The sequence below is a fragment of the Amphiura filiformis genome, chromosome 19, assembly GCF_039555335.1.
Source record: "Amphiura filiformis chromosome 19, Afil_fr2py, whole genome shotgun sequence".
Lineage (NCBI taxonomy): Eukaryota > Metazoa > Echinodermata > Ophiuroidea > Amphilepidida > Amphiuridae > Amphiura > Amphiura filiformis.
The window spans coordinates 12,266,417-12,286,442 of NC_092646.1; the positions used below are offsets into that span (position 1 = coordinate 12,266,417).

Here is a 20,026-nt window from a genome sequence, read left to right on the forward strand (position 1 = left end):
CATGACACATCACCTCATCTCATCAAATGACTTTCCCGTTACTTTGTACAGGTTCCCTTTGTTTCATTTTGAGAATAAACTGGCTAAACATAGGTCGATAGTCAAGAAATAAAACATTTTTTCAATGTGCTCTGTTCATTGAGGAACATTTCACCACTATCGAGTCTATCGACCCATGTTGCACTAGATAGCAAATCAGTACAGAAAATTGAAATGGGGGAAATGCATTGTGGGAAGTGAAAGATATCCTCTCTGTCTGCTAATGATGTACTGTTAAAGCAAAATACAACGAAAGGTTGGCCATCGTTTTTGTAGTTTTTTTTTATATTTCCACATTTTATACTTTAAAGGTTAAATTACTTATATAGGCACGTAATGGGTCACAAATATACTACCCATTGATAAAATAGCCTTTAAGAAAATGACCCATTCATATAATAGCCTGCACAAAATATGACTCATTCACATAGTAAAAACCCCATGTTTGTACTTCGCCAAACTGGCAGTAACAAAAAAAAAACATGGAATATTTGAATGTGTATGTTTTCAAGACTTTGTACATGTTGCTTTGGACTTTGAATTTAAAAGGGTATGCAAAGTGTGTGAGTGCATATATGTGATGTGATCAAGCAAAATCAGTCGGAACTTGGAAATATTGATTTTGAGATATAGCCAGACAAAGGTAATATTTGCTTTTGTTTCCTGTTGTTTTGGAAACTCTTTAATTGCGCATATCTTTGGAACTGGTTGCTCAATTTAAATGGGGTTTTCTGAACAATGCAGCTTTGTAAATGTTTTTACTATCATATCAGAAAATCAAAATTTAATATTTCCGAGTTCCGACTGATTTTGCTTGATTGCATCACATATACACACGAAATGTGTTAAACAAAACCTACTTTAATTACACCCACATTTTCTTTGATCCTTTCTTTAATTACCTGGTCAGTTTATAATTCCCAAAAATAATTTTGTGACAATCAAATAGCCTTACTTAAATTTCTACCATACACTTCACCTTCTATGACTCATTAAGTTGATTTTGTTTGTCTTTTCTTTTCAATGTTTGTCTTTTTGTTTACAAGCTCAACAAGGGGTGTTGTCAGGACATACATGTATTTTGAATTTTTGTCTAAATGCAATAAATGCGGCCCACAGGAACGCAGAAAACATGCTGGATTCACGTTAGTTCAAATAGGATAGAACCGGGGAGGTAGAATTAGGTTACTGGGTATAAAAATATAAAATTATGTAGGCTAGATCTGCTAGTATTGGGATATTCCAGTTGAAATCCATCCTTCCGTTATGGAAGACATGATCTTAGTCTTCCACACAGTGGTGTGAATTTCAAATGGGGTTACCTGAATGGGTGATGACTCCATTTGAAATCTACACCCCTTGTGTGGTGTGCAGTATAGTTTGAGGTGATATATTTAGTGTGTTGTGGAGGGTGGTAAGCCATAGTTTGTATGGGTGTGCATTAGTTTGAGGTGATGTATTTAGTGTGTTGTGGAGGGTGGTAAGCCATAGTTTGTATGGGTGTACATTAGTTTGAGGGGATATATTTTGTGTGTTGTGGAGGGTGGTAAGCCATAGTTTGTATGGGTGTACATTAGTTTGAGGGGATATATTTTGTGTGTTGTGGAGGGTGGTAAGCCATAGTTTGTATGGGTGTACATTAGCTGGAGGGGATGTATTTAGTGTGTTGTGGAGGGTGGTAAGCCATAGTTTGTATGGTTGTACATTAGCTGGAGGGGATATATTTAGTGTGTTGTGGAGAGTGGTAAGCCATAGTTTGTAAGGGTGTACATTAGTTTGAGGGGATATATTTAGTGTGTTGTGGAGGGTGGTAAGCTATAGTTTGTATGGGTGTACATTAGTTTGAGGGGATGTAAATGACCATTTTGACCACTTTTTTGACACCAAAAATCACATTTTTAAAACAAAAATCACATTTCAACCAAAAAAAATCACATTTTGACCAAAAATCACATTTATGACTAAAAATCACATTTCGCATTTTTTGAATAAGTCCCATTTTTAGAATAAGTCACATTTCATCTTAAAAAAATCATTTGCACCTCTAAAATCACCTTTTTGAGGGTGATTGTTCCATGAAATGTGACAGGCAAAACTGTTATGCACATACCACAAACAAAATGCGAAGACACACAAATCAGCACGCAATGCTGGCGTGATTCTTAGACATGGCACAATCAAACAATCGCCATCTATGCGAGAAGTCACAGCATACAATGCACGGGGACAGACTAGTGGAAAATAGTCTGTATTAGTCTATGGAGAGAGACGATGACCGTATTTGCCAGAAGCCCTTACCCTAACCCGTTCCGGCAAATACAGTCACCTCTCTACTGTATGGCAATGGGGGCAGGGTCTTAGCTAGCCACCCGTCTGGCCGTCATTTTAGACGGGGAGTTTGCTCCTGGGACGGGCAAAATTAATGCCTTTGACAGGTGCTATATTATAAATTGTATGTTTTGAAAAGCTAATTGACCTTTTTAGTAGACCCAATTTGTAGAATAAGGCCATATCAGCACATATTTGAACTCTTTGAACCCCCAATGGGCTATTATATGGCTGGTAAATGTTTTAAAGGTAAAATTAGGACAGGCAATTTTATTCAAATGACAGGCAACCCTCAATTTCTAGCTAAGACCCTGAATGGGGGTGTTCATGGTGAATGTCAAAGATCATTTGAGGTCAACTTGAAAAATAGGCAGAAAATGAAATAAATACTTACTATGCGTGGTGTTCACTTCCCATGTCTTTGGACGGCCTATTTGGGACCGCCATCCCTATTGTTTTACTTCTATTACCAAAAGTAATTGCGAAAGCAGGCGGTCGCGAACGCAGGCGAGACTTGTGGTTCGAGGACCGCCTTGTTTGTTGGTGTTATCATAACAACACTTGATATGTTATCATAACAGCACTCTGTGTTATCAACACTTTGTTTGTTATCACATCAACACTCAGTGTTATTCGCAACAACACTACTGTTATTCGCAACAACACTCACTGTTATTGTCAACAACACTGACTGTTATGACATCAGATTAGATTTTGAAACTTAACTCATCACACAGTGGAAGATAAACCTGTCACTGATGGATAGGCCGGTGTTCATTTTCATTATTTTTTCGAAAATTGAGCTAGATCGTGTCTCAATTTTATTTAGTTTGGAAGCAATATGGTCTTCTGGGGCTTCAAATGTATCACTAGCGGAAGTAAACTTACTTCATCTCGGTCAAAGTAAACTATTGGAAAGTTACACTTTTGTTTTAACCCCATGAGAACTACCTGCTGATTGGCCAAAATGAATATTTTGTACAATTTTGAACCAATCAAGTAGGGCATTAATAAGATCCATCTGCAAATGGAAGTTTAAATGACCATAAATAGATTAAAGCCTAGTCATAATTGGCAATTGAAATGAGCATTTCAAGTTATCAACCAATCAGAAATGCTGTTACATGTAGATGATCAGTAGTGTCCAGGGGGTTAAAGAAGATAACAAATATGACAATTAGGATTTATTTTGTATTATGTACTAGTCTAAATAGGCACACAGAGATTGTTTACATTTAAATTTCTTGTTTTTTAAAATTACTAAAAAAGCATATTAATATGTAATTTTTGCTGACATTTAGCTAAAAATCAATACATAAATGTTCATGGTACTTTAATTTTACAGCATTATGCCTTGAAAAATTTGACGAAAGTTTTTCTAATGTATTCTTTATATTATATCATCTAGCCACCCTCTAATTTACATATTTGCATAATTAATGAGCAAATTTTCATAAATACTAATATATTTTTGTAAATATACAATTAATTTGAATTTTGAATTGCACACAGGTACCCACCCTACGAGGAGGAGGAGTTGGCCTACGTAGGCAGTCATTCGGGGGCCGAAAATCACTTGCATCATGACCACCACCACCATCATCATCATCCTAATGACGATGGCGACAATGAAACGGAGCAATCTCCAAAAAGTAGCCGTATACCAGCCAATAGTTCGTCATCACCAGCAGTAAACAATGCAAAGAGTCCCACAGGCAGAAAACTACCAACAATTCCATCATCGCAGCAAAGCAACAATACACCATTGTCGGAAAAAAGCGCCACCAGTAGTTTGTCAAGTTCAAGTCAATCCACGGAGAAGTCCTCACAGGCGAATGGTGAAACGAGTCAAGTTGATAAGGCATCGGGCGTAAAGCAGAAGTCGGGGTCGGTGACGTCATCTCCCGCTGCTACAGATGGTCTGATGAATGTAGGCACAGTAAAAACTGATGCGATACAAGAGACAAATAGGAGCCAGATGGAGGCTGAGAATCAACCACTGTTTTCAAGTCAAAGTGGAGATTGATCAGCTAATCTTTAAGTAGACTGCTGCCCTCATTCATCAAATGGATTGACGACTTAGAAACTTATGTGTTAAAATAGTGTCGGACTTTGCAACAAGATTCTTGTTGCATTGAGACTGTGCAGTTGTGTCCAAATTGACCTTTTGACCATGTTTGTTATTGTACAAGCTTTTTTAGAATGTCAGAGCACGAACTTGTCACAACAGCGCGGTACGAAGTTGCGCGAGAATATTTTCATGAGTACGACACGATACGAACTGTAAGTTTTTCAGTCGTCACTACAAGCATAACATAAATACATGCGCAGTGTAGACGACCGGATGATTCTAGTCTAATCTTTAAGCGATTGGACTATTCCATTTAAAATCCACACTACCCTTGTGGAAGATTTTGGAAATATCTGCCACAGGTTCAGTATGATTTTCAAATGGAATGAGCACATTAGGCAGCTCCATTTGAATATCATACACCCTCTGAGATTCAACCTGAGAGTGAGTTTCAAATGGAGCTGCTAATATGTTAATTCCATTCAAATATCTTCCACAGGGGTTGTATGGATTTTAAATGGAATAGCCCATTATCAGAGAACCTAGTCTTGAAAAGGATTCTGAGATTTTCTGTACAAAATGCTAAATCTAACTGCTCCACCAACGATCAACAATTCTTGCGATTCACAATATAATGCGCCTCCAGCGGTTGCTCCCGGGTGCCACTCGTGTATAAAAGTTGTAAGCATCCGTGTGAATTGGCTTTCAAAAGTGACCCTAAGCTAGGATGTGGAAAATGTGTCAAACTAACCTTAAATGAGGATTTTACTCAAATAAAAACACTCTTAATATTAGCATGGCAAACAAGGATAGACATTATAAAAAACACCCTAAGCAAGGAATTGGTTTGAAATTTCCCCCTAAACAAGGAATTATTGTGTGCCGGTATGAGTGTCATTAATTGGCAAGCTTAAAATTAAAATGACTGTACACATGTACACCAGGCCACACCCTTGGAAACCACTCTTTTGTCCAGAATAGTGAGGATCGTCCTTTAAAAAAAACACCCCTTCTTCTATAGTCAATGAGTGTTTTGAGACCCTAATCGCAAATCTGTGCGCCTCGTTTTGCTTTTCAAAACCACCCTAAATCTGTGTTGTCTTTCACGCGGATGCTTATAAGTATTATTCCCCAGCAACCGCTGGAGGTGCATCGTATTGTGACTTGACCAAATTATATATATATAATGTTCGAAATAAATGCCCATGCTCTATAAATGCCCCCATAATATTCATTATGTGGGTAAGCTTAAAACTGGCATTTGATTTATGTCTGGTATCGCAAAATTGCATGGACAAAACTCTACCTTCAAATTCATTAGCAGATTATAGTAGAATGTTCATTTAAAGAACTAAAGTCAATTATATTCTTGCATAGTAAAAATGCTGCAAACAGGGGTAGCATTTTTGGCTTTAAATAACCCCTTTTTCAACACCAATTTTGGTATATGGATCGGTCCTTTTCAAAATATTTTCTTTTAAAAAAAAATAATAGCCCAATTTTGCCTCAGTGTAGCCAAAAGTTGTAAAAGTTAAGACAATTTGTGTTAAATTTGGCCAAAAAATTTGACTTATATACCGATGGGTCAAAATTTCTTGAAAAATTGGTATATTGATGGGTACACTTTCAAATTCTCAGCCCGGATTCTCAGCAGCGCAGCCCTACCCAACCAAACTTGAGTACCCCCCCCCCAGGGCACTTAAGTTCCTAATCCTATGTTGTTGTTGTAACCTGTTTCAAATTATTTTACACAAAAGTTTACAGGAGGTGCTAAATGGGCTATTCCAGTTGAAATCCACACTACCCCTGTGGAAGATTTAGCTAAAGTCTTCCACAGGGGGAGTATAAGTTTTGAATAGAACAGACAGTTGGGTAACTTTTATTTGAAATACTCACACCAGTTGTGGAAGATATAAGTAAAGCCATAATACAGGGGGAGTATGGGTTTCAAAATGATTAACCTGACCAATTACATTTGAAAAACTGTGGAAGATATTTCCAAAATCTTCCACAGGGGTAGGTAGGTGGATTTAAACTGGAATAGCCCAATGGGAATGTTTGGTCTAAATAAATATGATGTTTGGGATGTATATAAAATGATTTATGTTATGTAGGGTCGGCAGGGTTGGTGATTTACTGCTATGACAGCCATTTTTCTCCATCAAAACTGAGATTTTGGTATCAGAAGTAAGCTAATATTTTTCTCATTACCTCAATAAATTTTAATACCCAAGATATGATTTGTTTAGATAGTGTGAACAAAAAATGTGGTAATCACACCGAAATTGTATGTACTATCCTATGGGGCATTGTTATACATATTTTGGTTTCTCATATCAAAACCACTGGAGCAATACAACTCAAAATTTGAAAACATTGTTTTAATGGTAGGCCTCAATGTATGATAGAAAACAGACCATGAAAAGATTGGACCACGCCTCTTTAAAGTCGTAATATTTGATTTTGATCAAATTAATTTAATTAATTTGATTAATTGTGTTATTCTTTGTCAAAATAATATTAGTAAGAACCGTTAGAAAGGTTTTATGGTCATTTTAAGCCAAAATAATGTGAGAAAATGAAAGAAAACTCACTATCTTGGCCAATTAGCTGTGGAGCTGTATAAAGGGATTGAATATCTTATTAAGACATTAATTCAAAACTGCTCTGTTGTCCTACAAACACAAGAAATTTGGCTGATTTCAATTAGGTTACTGCCGTCTACCGCATGGTAAACAGCATGCAGAAACCAATTAAAATTCAGCCCTAAGGGAGCGATCATTATTTACGACAGGTGGGGGGAATGGGCAATGTTAAATTTTAAATGGAGAAATTCGGGAAAACAAGGGGGGAATCTGAAAATTTTGAGTGGACGCGAGGGGGGAACGTGAATTTTTGTGTCAATATTTTTTCCAAAACTCCCATTCCCCCCCTGCTGTAAATAACAATCGGTCCCTAACAAGCTATAAAAGCCACAGTCGACTTAAAATGATAGATAAATAACATGGTGCTGTAATATAGTTTGATGTTAACTTTTCTAGATCTGCATAACTGTGTATTTTAATAAGTGCATTTGCATATTTTGTCAAAAGTGGTTGTGGAGGCTATATTGCTCCTGGTGTATTATAATTATATTATAACAAAGGGACTTGATATATAGTCAGCACAATAGATAATTAAGGTAGCAGTTCATGGCATGAATCATGAGCTTTTAGCCAAGTGAGGGTTTTTGATTTCGAAAATCAAGGTAACCACACCGCAAGGGTGTTTTCTTGAATTGTGAGATAACAGTGATCATGGTAAAAGGTACAGAAATAAGTAACCAAGTTTTGAAACTAAAACCGATTGAAGGATAGATTCAAAAATTGCAACCCTATTGGTTTGTACAACATAATTAAAAGCCAAACTCAACCGCCATCTTGATACAAGCATGAAGCAAAAACTGAAGGGTATTCAGTTTGTCTCGGAATGCGCTCAAGGTAATCAATGTCATGTGAGGGCGACATCCCATACTAGATACACTTAATGCGACCTGCACGTGATACCTAAATGCTCCAGATAAGATGCTTTTTTTTTTCCATGATCAGCAAGGACCCAAATATCCCAAATTTTCCCTCCATAGCTTATAGCATAACTTGGTTATTTCTGTATCATTTGACATCACACCCCTGCAGTCATTATGGTCAACTTAATTTTCAAAATGGCCCTCCGCTTAGCTTTAAAGGTCTTGAATCATGAACTGCTACCTTATTTATTGTGCTGCCCCTATTATTCCACAATATAACTGATACAATTTGCCTATTGCAGGGTTCCACCATGATGCAAGGAGAGCCTCCAACTGGCATGACATGAAAGGAAGAATTACATAACTTAATACGCAATGCTATATGACTGGTTCAATTCCCATTCATGCATGCTGCCAGATTGAGGCTCTCCTCGCACATGGCGGAACTATGCAATAGGTGAATTAAGGCTAAACTTTATACTTGAATGCAAAATACAGAAATGAATATCAGTATTATTATTTGTGACCCAATCTGATCCACTCAGGCTAAAGTCAGAAATTTTGAAAATTGAGTTACTACTATTACTGACTTGCTCAGTACCTACAATTACTGATGCTAAATCCCCAGGTCTCTTGAATACTTGGTTGCAAAGTTAAGAACCTTTTATATGTCAATTTTCTTATGTTTTTTATTGGTTTTTTTCTCCTCACTTTTTGCTTATCTCATTTTCATTATTGCTGACTTTAGCTGATTGGACCAGATGTGGTCACATTTGTTGGTGTTTACCCATAAATCTTAAGATTATTATGAACCATCTCTTTGTATTGGGCTATGAGTTGAAATCCATACACCCCCCCCCCCTATGGAAGACATGACCTGAATCTTTCACACATGGGGTGTAGTCACCATTCAGGTAACTCTATTTGAATAACAGGACATACTCCCTGTGTGAAAGATGAAGATCATGTCTTCCGGAAGAGATGTATAGATTCAAATGGAATATCCACATATTGCCTAGTTCCAATAATTGGAACTCGCGGCTCTGACCGTGAGTTCCAAGGAGCTACATGTATGTGTCGCTGCGATTTAGCGTGCATTCATCACCATATTCACATGCACATAGTCGTTGAGTGGACTTTTCACTGCTCATAAAAATCATCAATTTAAATATTTCTTTGGACAAAATATTTCTTTGCGTAGAATAAGTTGAGCAATCACAGATGACATACATCAGTGACACAGGTTTCTAAAGTGAGTACTTTACTAGATATACTAATGCAAACTTGCCAAAATAAAATCCTGGAGGCACCCTATGGGAGTATCTACAACTTGAGAACAAGTCCTCAAAGGTTTGAAATTTGTAGTTACTACCAGGCCCGTATGCAGGATTTCATTTCGGGGGGTGCTGATTTTGAAAAAGTGGACTTCTTTCCGGGGCGATTTTGTGAAAAGTGGACAAAATGTGGACCTTTTTTGTCTAAAAAAGCGTAAAAAAACTGATTTTTTTGCACGCTACGCTCGCAAATTCTAAAATTTTGAGACCTTTTGTATACTTTTCCAAATTGGGGTGCAACACACACCCCTGCGTATGGGCCTGGTTACTACAATTACATATTGCCCAATGTGATATCTGATCCAAGCGGACCAAAGTTGGCAACTAGAAATTGACATGTAGGTGAAAGCAAGCAGCAAAAATACAATGGAAAAAAATGAGACTCTATAACATTGTGTATTGATATAGAATGGCGTGCATGTAGTTGGACGCAGCAATTACACTAGTTGTGTAATGCGTATGATGGCGAAAAGATGCTTGCTAAAACTGAACCAATTTTCTCCTTGTATTTTACTGAGTTCCCAACTTTTGTTACATATGTGGTGCGATCAAGCAAAATGAGTCGGATGTCGAACAAAAATCAAAATTCAGTTTTCAATCTCATTATATGAGCCATTTTCAGAGCTTTATTTTGCTGAAATCCCCATCATAGTTAGATTTATGGTTCCAAAGGTATGGCTATTCTAGTGTTGCTCAGAACAATAAAATACAAAGGAAGTTGAATACTATTGTTGGCTATATCTCAAAATCAATATTCCCGACATCCGACTCATTTTGCTTGATCGCATCACATATGGCAATTAAGTTGATGAAAATAAGACTTTGTATTAAATTTTTCAATATTTTGTAGTATGTACAGCTTAGAATGAAGGTGTATAACACCATAATAAGTAGTCTTGCAAATAATACATTATCTAAATAGATTTATCAGGTTTGTTGGTAAACATAACAGATTCAAAACTTTTACTCACTATTGCCTGTTTCACCAGACATGATCAGAGTGTCATCAACTGGGACAATGCCAAAATCCTTGTAAATAGTCCCATGCAAATACAAGAATAATTAAATAATCCATTTGGATCAGAAGGTAAGGTACTTAAGTCATGAACAGAGACGGAAGTCGTGCATGGTCCTCTCCTGGCTAATAAATAAAATAAAATAAGGATCGTCATTCTCAGTGGTGGTGCCGGTGGGGGGGATGCAGTCAGAACCTCCCAGTAACAATATATTTGCCCACTCCCCCTGTTTCCCAATAAAAATCCAAAATTACAAAATTTCCACTTTTCCACTGAAATTCACTTTGCCCCTCTAATGCCCCCCCCAAAAAAAATTCCTGCTGCCGCCACTGGTAATTCTGATGATACGTATCGACCATGATAGGCGAAACAGTCAATAGTGAGTAAAAAATTTGGTTTTGTTCAAAGAAATCTTTTTTACAATACATTATCCATTTGTCAGTGTGTAATGTTGTTATCAGATTGTCATCAATGTCTTCTATTTAGTCTCAATGTTAATAATAGAATATTAATATAAAAATGTCTGCTGAGGTCATGTTAAGGGCCATACAGACTCAGACTATTCCATGTAAAACAAGGATTTTGTTATTCAATTTATTTCAATTCATTTGTATCTTCTAACAAATGTTTGTGGATGGAAAATCAATAATATTTCATGTTGAATGTCTGGTGGATAATATTATCAATTTTATGTCATCAAACATTTGTTAGGACATTACTGGAAACAGAGTCGGAATAGATTAAATAATGAAGACATGTTGCATCTACTAAAAAGTCTGTAGCGGCCTTTATAAATGTCCACTGAGGTTGATGTTAATATAAAGAGTATCTGCTGAGGGCAATGGTAATATAAACAATGGCAATTTACTAAACCGAGATCAATGTTAAAGGGGCATTTCGTGATCCACAGCCTCATCCCCCCACTTTTCCCAAAAAAAGTTGGAGATTTTTACACCACTGGATACCTCTGGCTACATAATGTTTATGTACCAAATATTTCTTGCAGATTAATTCGTTTAGCAAAAATATCGCCAAATTTGAATTTCGTTCTGCACCAGAACGAAATTACAACACATTGTCTATGGAGCAGTGTAATACACATAATCATGCATAACTCGCAAACGCAAAATCGGAATCAACTGAAATTTTGGAAATAAGCTTTTTTCGTGGATATCTACTGAAAAATGTCATAAAAAGAGGATGCTAGGATCACGAAATCCTCCTTTAACATAAAGAATATCTGCTGAGGTAATGTTGATATAAATGTCCGCTGAGGTCAGTGTTATTATTATTATATAAATATTGTCCACTGAGGTCAAAGTTAATATAAATAATGACCGCCGAGGTCAATGTTAATATAAATAATGTCTGCTGAGGTCAATGTTCATATAAATAATGTCCGCTGAGGTCAATATTGATATAATGTCCGCTGAGGTCAATGCTGATATAAATAATGTCCGCTGAGGTCAATGTTAATATAAACTATGTCCGCTGAGGTCAATATTAACATAAAGAATGTCTGCTGAGGTCAATGTCAATATAAACAATGTCTGCTGCACTGAGGTCACTGTTAACATAAGAATGTCTGCTGAGGTCAATGTTCATGTATTTTTAGTGCCTTACATTAAGTGTGTCAAATGGGAATTTGAAGGTAACAATCAATATTTGTTTTATGTGCTTTTATAAATATTGTGGGCTGAAATATATAGAACATTAGAGCATTTATTGAAAAGTGCAAAATACACTTTTTGTATTATCTACTTGACAAATATATTACATGGACAAAATGTCAAAACTTTATGAAATAGGTTAAAAGTAGTAACTTGGTGTAGATTATATACATCCAGTAGTTCAAATATAAAATTTGTAATTAAATCCAAAAAACTGGTAACAAAATTGCATCTCACTATGCTACGTTGCATCCACAACAGGATTTTAGCTAGCCACCTGTCCACCTGTCATTTTGGACAGGCAGTTTACTCCTGGGAAAGGCAAAATTAATGCCTGTGACTTACGCTAAAGTATAGAAAATAATGCTTGAAGAAGTTCTGTGAACTCAAAACAAGCCCAGACTAATAAATCAAGGCTATCGTAACAGCTATTTGAATTGCCTGAATCCCCAGAAGGGACAGGTCTGGTTCATGTTTTCTGTGTTAAATTTTGGACAGAAAGTTTTGATGAAAATAATAGGCACTTGTCAAATCCTAGGTAAGACCTTAATCCAAAAACTATCAAATTCTTCTTCAGGCTGGAGTGTTACCCCTCAATTTTTTATGTTTAATTGAATGCATGTTTTATCACAGTTCTCCAAATGATAAGAATTTATTGTTTTATGACCTTTCATAACATTAATCTACAAATTATAGGTGCATCTTATGTTGCATTTGGGTGTACCAGTCTTGTCCAGAATCACAGAAAACTTACCATTTTGGCAGCCTGTACTTTGTTTGATATTGTTCACATTTCTTTGTTATGCTTTGAAGCTATACTTATAATGGTACCTAGCTAGTGAAATTCTTAATTTGTAATTAGGCAAAATGTGCTGAACAAATGTTTAAAAAGAAAGAAATGTAACAGGGATGTATTCCTGACACAAACAGTAAATAAATAAATTAAGGTGATTATTGTGACATCCATCAAAAATGGGCTAATGTCGGCAGAGCTAGTTTGAGATATGGTGCATTAACCCCATGAGAACTACCTGCCGATTGGCCAAATAATAATAATAATAATAATAAAACAGCATTTATATAGCGCATTGTGAATCTCAGATTCCTCAATGCGCTTTACAGATTTAAAAACTACCAAACTTAATTTACAAAAAGAAGTTTTCATTATCAATTGGACCAATCAGCAACATTGTTAGAATAATTTCACCACACAAAAAAATTGGGGTGAATTATTTGCAAAGCTCCATTCTGATTGGTGATTAAAACGACGATATCATGTAATTGACCAATCAGAGGCAATGTTAGATCGGCAGGTAGTGTTCAGGGGGTTAAGGTGATGATTTGTGACATCCATCTAAAATGGGCTGTAATGTCGGCAGAGTTAGTATACAAATATATACTGCCATGAGAGGTTCTGGTTAAAACTAGGGGCCCGATATGAGATCAATAGTACTATTTTCCTAAGGGGCGCAGCCCCGAAGGAAAATAGTATTAATTTATCTCAATGAGGGACCATAGTTTTAACCAGAACTTCGAATAAAGGCAGTATATATTTGTTTTATATACTTCATTAATGTTCTTTGTTCATTGATTGGTTAAAAGAAAATTATTTGACGTTTTGACTCTCCAGTTTCTATCCTGAGTGAACAGCACGACCAATTTAAGCACAACCTATAATTATTTGCCCTTCAAAAAATCGAATAGGCTAAAATCGGGCTAACCAATTACAGCAGCGAGAAATCACGCTATGGCAGTTTCGCGTGCGTGAACTGTTCCGTCGCATCGAATGCGCGCACGCGGAAGGCATGGTGAAAAGTACTATTTTACGGCTTGGATGTACTATTTACGGCTCATCCGGGACATTGAAAATACTATTTACGGCTTAGAGGTACTATTTACGGATAGGAGTACTGATGGTAGAACTATTTTTGGTCATGTGATCCACTTTTAACCAATCAATGAACAAGAATATATTAATGAAGTATATAATTTGAGATATGCTCCATTGAACCTGTCAAAAAAAAGAACACAATAGAAAAACAAAGGATTTCCCAACCCATTGATTTATATTTTACTACCTTGCAAACAAGCAATTAGCCTTTTCGAAGTATGGCGCACACAATCGGAGGGCAGTATTCAAACTGGGTAAAACCCGGCAAATTCAAAAGCCTTTACCCACTTCGTGCAGCGCTATCCTATTGTGTCCGCCATATCTCGAAAATTGCAAGGCTAATAGAGACATTTTGAGGCAAATTTGCCTGTCCAATGATCTCAAAAAGTGAAAATACTGCCAAAATACAGCCGAGCCATTTGTGGTGGAGTGTCCAGGTATGAAAATTTTCAGTGTTTTAGCTGATTTCAGCATTTTGTTGTCACTGTTTTCAGTGTGTTTTAGCCTATATCTGAATCATATTCACAGAAAATGGTAAAAAACATGGTTTTCTGTGTGTGTTTTCCCATGACCAGTTTTCATGCTCGAGTGTCACATTTGTGATGTAAATGAGCTGATTATCACCAAAATTGAATTACTGTAGAAATACTTGACCTGGAATGTGTTGGTAAACCTCAAAACTGAGGTGTACATATATTAATTGGGGTTTTGAAATGTGTTTGATTCTGATCCCAATGCCCCAGGAAAAAAGTCATGGCGCAACCGCTGGTCACAAGTCCAACTTGTACTTCTTCTGACTCCTTATAATGAGAGGAATATATTGGTGTAGTTTTTAACCAGATATAACCAACTTAAAAATTTCAACCCTGTGGCCATTTTGGATTTATGCTTAGGCCTAAAAAATTGTTTGAATGGCGTAACATAAAAAAAATTAGGGTAGGTCGGTCGGCACTTTTTTTTTTTTTTTTTATACACATTTTAAGCGGTAAATCATGTATGATGAAGGCTTTGGAACTTTTTTTTTTTTTTTTTTTTTTTTAATTTTTTTTTTAAATTTTTTATATTTTTTGTAAAAAAAAAAAAAAAAAAAAGTCTAGGGTCGGGCCTATTTTTAGGGTCGGTCGGGTTACGCCAATCAAACAATTTTTTAGGCCTTATTAGGCAGTGTTCCACTACTTGGATTTTCCAGGACATTTGATATTTTTGTATGAGCTTTTGGGAGATGGATGCATGCAAAGTGAAGTATGCTTCAATTAGTGTTGGGTTAACCCAGTTTTTGTCCATAATTAGACTTGCTTATAAGAGTAATTTTGTACAGTTTAGGCATTGTGGCTGATGAAAGTCAGCGAGTTGGTGACAGGTCTCAATTATCGAAATAAGAATTGTACAATATAATTTTATAGTTGTTGTATAAAAATAAGTTTGATTTTTGACCAAGAAGAACTATTGGGTCCAAATGATCTTTTATTTTGACATTGGTTCATTTTCATAAGGTTTGTATTCAACTATGTCATACAATGTTAAGTTGTGAGTACTCCTCATGTATTTATTCATGGAATGGAATGGAATTTTTATTCCAAGTTAAAACCATAATGTACAATCTTTCAAAAATGAGTTTGATTTTTTAGCATATTACGTTTACACATGTCCCAACTTCACTAACTGGATTCAGCCAAATTCATTGTGTTTTTAGGACAATAGAGCAAGTTTGAATTAAGGTATGACTTTAAATATCCCATAGAACACCACAGTTAAGTGGTTAAGATAGTGAGTTTTCTTTCATTTTACCGTATTAATTTGGCTAAAATGACCAGAAAACTCTCCTGAGTTGTTAATAATTATAATATTTTATAAATGACTGTGAATAACCAAATTAAAATTTGACCAATATCATGCATTAAGGGCTCGGATAGCGACGTTTTCACATACTTTTTGTGGGCCTTAAGAGCACATCAGACATATCGAATTACATTTTGAAAAAATTTGTATTATATAGTGAATGTCCAAAAATCAAAATTCTTTGATATCAGAAGGACATTCCTCATATTCAGAATGCAATTCATGTGTCTTATGTGCTCTGAGGTCTCCCCACTCCCACCTCCCAAAAAAAATACTGTGCAAACATTAAACGTTGCTATTGGATTCCTTAAGGCTGTAAGTCAAATTATAAGATTAGAATTGAGCTGTTTCATCTGGTAAAACAGATTTTGTTTTTGTTTTAAACAGGAGTAGTCGTTATATTAGATAAAAATAATATATATTGACAAGAACTCTATTCCAATGTGTACATTAATTTACTGGACATTTATTTTGTCATATTTTTGTAGCATGATAGTTCATCACATAAATTAATTATTATTGTGTGCTTTTTGGGAAAATTATTGTAATAACCTGTATATAAAAATGTATTGGTAAGAGGATTAAAATAATAGGTAATTATTAACGAGTTTGTGTTTCAGTATAATGTATTTAGAATATAGAATTCAGTCGTGTCATTTGGCTATTACAATGTTTATGAAAGATTTTTATTTAATACGTCATAATATAAAGCTATAATAAAGTATTAAAAAATTTTCATGTTAAATTTTGTGGTCTCATAAATGTTCTTGATGGTTGTGATTTCCATTGGAAATGAATATTAGGGGCTTAAACAAACAGGGACAATGCATGAATGGACACTCAAGAAGTCTAGCCTCGAATTTGGTCAATGATAGCTTCTCATTTGAGGCTAGAGTCTAACTCACACTGATTATATGCAAATAACACGACACAAAACTATACAGCACAGCAGGCCACCATATACTATCACCATACCAAGTTTGAAGTTGACTGGTTATTGTGTTCAACTTCAAGCTGCAGAGTGGATTAATGAAAATGTCGGCAAAATATGCAAATACGCTCATTAATATGCATAAGGTCCTGTGTCACAAACTGGGGTACATAGTAAAAAAATGAAATGTTTCAAACATTTTACCTACACGTATCATTTGAAGTGGTTCATCCTGAGCATTTTGACATCTTTTTTATGGAAATCGGTTAAAAAATGAGAGAATGCAGGCAAAAACAATCACAAAGTAGGGGAGATTCAACCCCACCTCATTTTTCCACATTTACAATCATTCTGAGCAAGTATTAGTCTTTGAAATGACCTTCTGTATTTATTTACTTGGTTTAGATGTCTGGGAGTTCATTTAGACATTTTTTTACTAGATTCAAATTTTTAATGGGGGTTTTAGATCAAATTTACAGTATGAATCCCTCCCCCTAATCCTCAACCTCCCTTGGCACATTTCATGCTAAACGTCATAAGAAAATAATTCAAAACTATTTTAAAACAGGATAAAAACATGTCGAGTAATATAGAATAAATTAGCCTCAATTTTTAAAGACCTAATTGAATCTTCTCTAAGTGACGGAATACTCAAGAGGCAGTGTTTTGAAATCCAAGCTGCACATCAAAATGTAACAAAACCACCTTTTTGGGTACCCCAGTATATGACACAGGATCATAAATATGCAAATAACATGACACACAGCCATACAGCACATCAGGCCAACATATACTTTCACCATATCAAGTTAGAAGTTTATCGGTTGTGTTTATGTGCCTAATTCCGGTAATTTGGGCACATTTGTCTCTGCTGACCCCCCAAGATGTGACACTTAAACAATAATAACAAACAAAAGTAGCCTGTTTTGGCTATGCTTCATAATTTATTTTGATGACATTGAACTCCATCCATATGGTTGATAACATACATATATGTGAGCAAATGTTCATACAATTAGTTAAAAACTGGCCGCTTTGAACAGAATTCTTGACATGTTCATTGCATTTTGATGTCAAGTTGTCACTCAAAATGGACTATTCCAGTTGAAATTCATACACCCCCTATGCAAGGACATGACCTTCCACACAGGGAGTGTGAATTTCAAATGGGTTATCTGAATGGGCGATGTCCATTTGAAATCTACACTCCCTGTGTGGGAGATTTAGGTCATGTCTTCCATAATGGTGTTGGAATTTCAAAATGGAATCGCTTTTCACACTACATGTAGCACTATTTATGTTTAGACTGATTTCTTGGAAATCTTTTGGCAAATTCAAACTGGTGGTATGGTCTCAGAGGATGATTTAAGCACTTCCCACCACGCCACTGTGTTGACTTGCGGTTAGCACAGCTGTGTGAGTGAACATGACACTACTGCTCGCACGTTACATTGACGGGCATGGTTAAATTTGAATTTGGACTGATATATTTACAATAAAAACGCATTCACAATGCTGGTCGATTTCACATTTATGTTACCTAGAGAAGGTGTGAATTATCCTTCATGCATACATCACTTTAGATCTGAAATCGACCAAATAATAATGACACACGCACAATTCTTAAACAACATCTTTTGCACAGAATTCAATGGGATTTGAAAAGTCAAGTGGCAGTTGAAACTCTGGTGATAACACGTTTGCAGTGCATGATGGGGCTTCCTTAACGCGGCTGTGTACTCTAGCCATTGTTTCTTTCTCAAAATTGAGTTTTTATGATATGTTTGTACCTTGTTATGTTTTTTATAAATACAAGGAATGAACATCCAGATTTGTAAACTCCAACTGCAATATTTTAAGGATTTTATTTCACTATTCCACTCGTGTTTGAAATTGAAAAGGAAAGAAAATCTTTGTTGTACCAGCAAGGTACACGCGGCAAGCAACAACTCATCGCGTTGCGTACCAGCGCAATTGGTTAACTTACAAATACGCGACGCTACTGCGACGCTTATCTGCATCGCGTGGCGCATCTTATGGAAACACCACGGAAGCACTGATTTCACAAAACCTAGTGGTCAAATGGCTCCATTTTAGCTGATAAAATGTGGGTTTTTCAAGTTCTTTCCCCGATTTAAATATCAAGTTATGAATGGATTTCGCTCAAACTTCTCAAGGGGCTGTGGATTTACCCGATGTTCACGTAATATAAGTTACAAAAAGCGAAAACTGTCGCATTCTCCTGTGAGATTCGATGAAAATGCAAAATGTGACCACTTTAAACTTCAACGGCCATTATTTCAATGTTCATTTTCTCGGTAAAATGACGATTTAGGTACACGATAACTCAATAAATACAGCATCTATAGGTCAGCAAATATGATCATCGTAAAAAGCATGATCGACTCAAGAAACGGTTTTCTCATTTTTTAATATTTTGGTCTATTTCCGATTTTGGGCATCATTTTGTGCAAATAGGCGTTTTGAATTTTAAAAGTTCATTTTGATGCCTTATATGGTCAATATCTCAAAAAATAAGGCCAATATCAACAAAATAAAAAACCGTTTTGGAATGGAGCCTCAAGATTGAGCTAAAAACAAAATAAAATATTTTGGAAAGAGTGTTTTTTGTTATGATGTACCTAACAAATATGGCCAAAAACTCACTTTTTTGTGATTTTCTTCAAAATTGTTGTTTTTACCCCAAATCTGTATTTATATTAAGATTTATTGATGTCTTGCCTTCATAAAAATGTATACTTTTATATGTTTTATGCTTGAATAATTACAAAGTTATTGCACTTTTACTACATGCATGTCTGAGAGTACACAGCCACCTTAAATCATCCTCTGGTATGGTCTGTTCGGAGAAGATATCTTACCCATCCCAGAATCCTTTGCAACATGACACATTACTTTTGGACAGGTTTGCTTTGTTTACATGTTGAGAAATAGACTGGTTAAACATGAGTTGATAGTCTAGAAATTTGCAAGATTTAGATGTACTCTGCTCATTGAGGTACTTTTTGTCACTATCAACCCATGTTGCATTAGACAGTAAATCTACACAGAAAATTGAATTGGAAGAAATGCATTGTGGGAAGTGTAAGACATCTTCTCCGGTCCATGTTATATCATGTCCAAAGTGCATTTCACCAGCATAGAGTGACTAGTTAACCCCAACACCCATTATAAATATCACAAAACACCATGATGATAACCACCCGGCATGCATGAATCACACGTGATGCGATTACGCAATCACCCTAATCTGAGACGATAATAATCGTCTCAGCCCTAATGCTGATTTTTTGCACGCTCCAACAACAAATAATTTGTCTCCGGGCCTGTGTGGGACATAAGGGGAGGGGGCACCAATATATAATTTCCCTCCAAGTCTGT

At 35.8% G+C, this 20,026-nt stretch overlaps 1 protein-coding gene across 1 annotated transcript in view; it reads left to right on the forward strand.

Moving 5' to 3' along the window:
* The window catches only part of LOC140140926 (Golgi-associated PDZ and coiled-coil motif-containing protein-like), a 48,804-nt gene extending 43,391 nt beyond the window's left edge, over positions 1-5,413 (forward strand). Inside the window, exon 8 of the mRNA XM_072162686.1 lies at positions 3,880-5,413. Coding sequence (XP_072018787.1) covers positions 3,880-4,393 — 514 coding nt within the window. The 3' untranslated portion in view covers positions 4,394-5,413. The remainder of the gene's footprint in view (positions 1-3,879) is intronic.
* Positions 5,414-20,026: the final 14,613 nt, after the last annotated feature.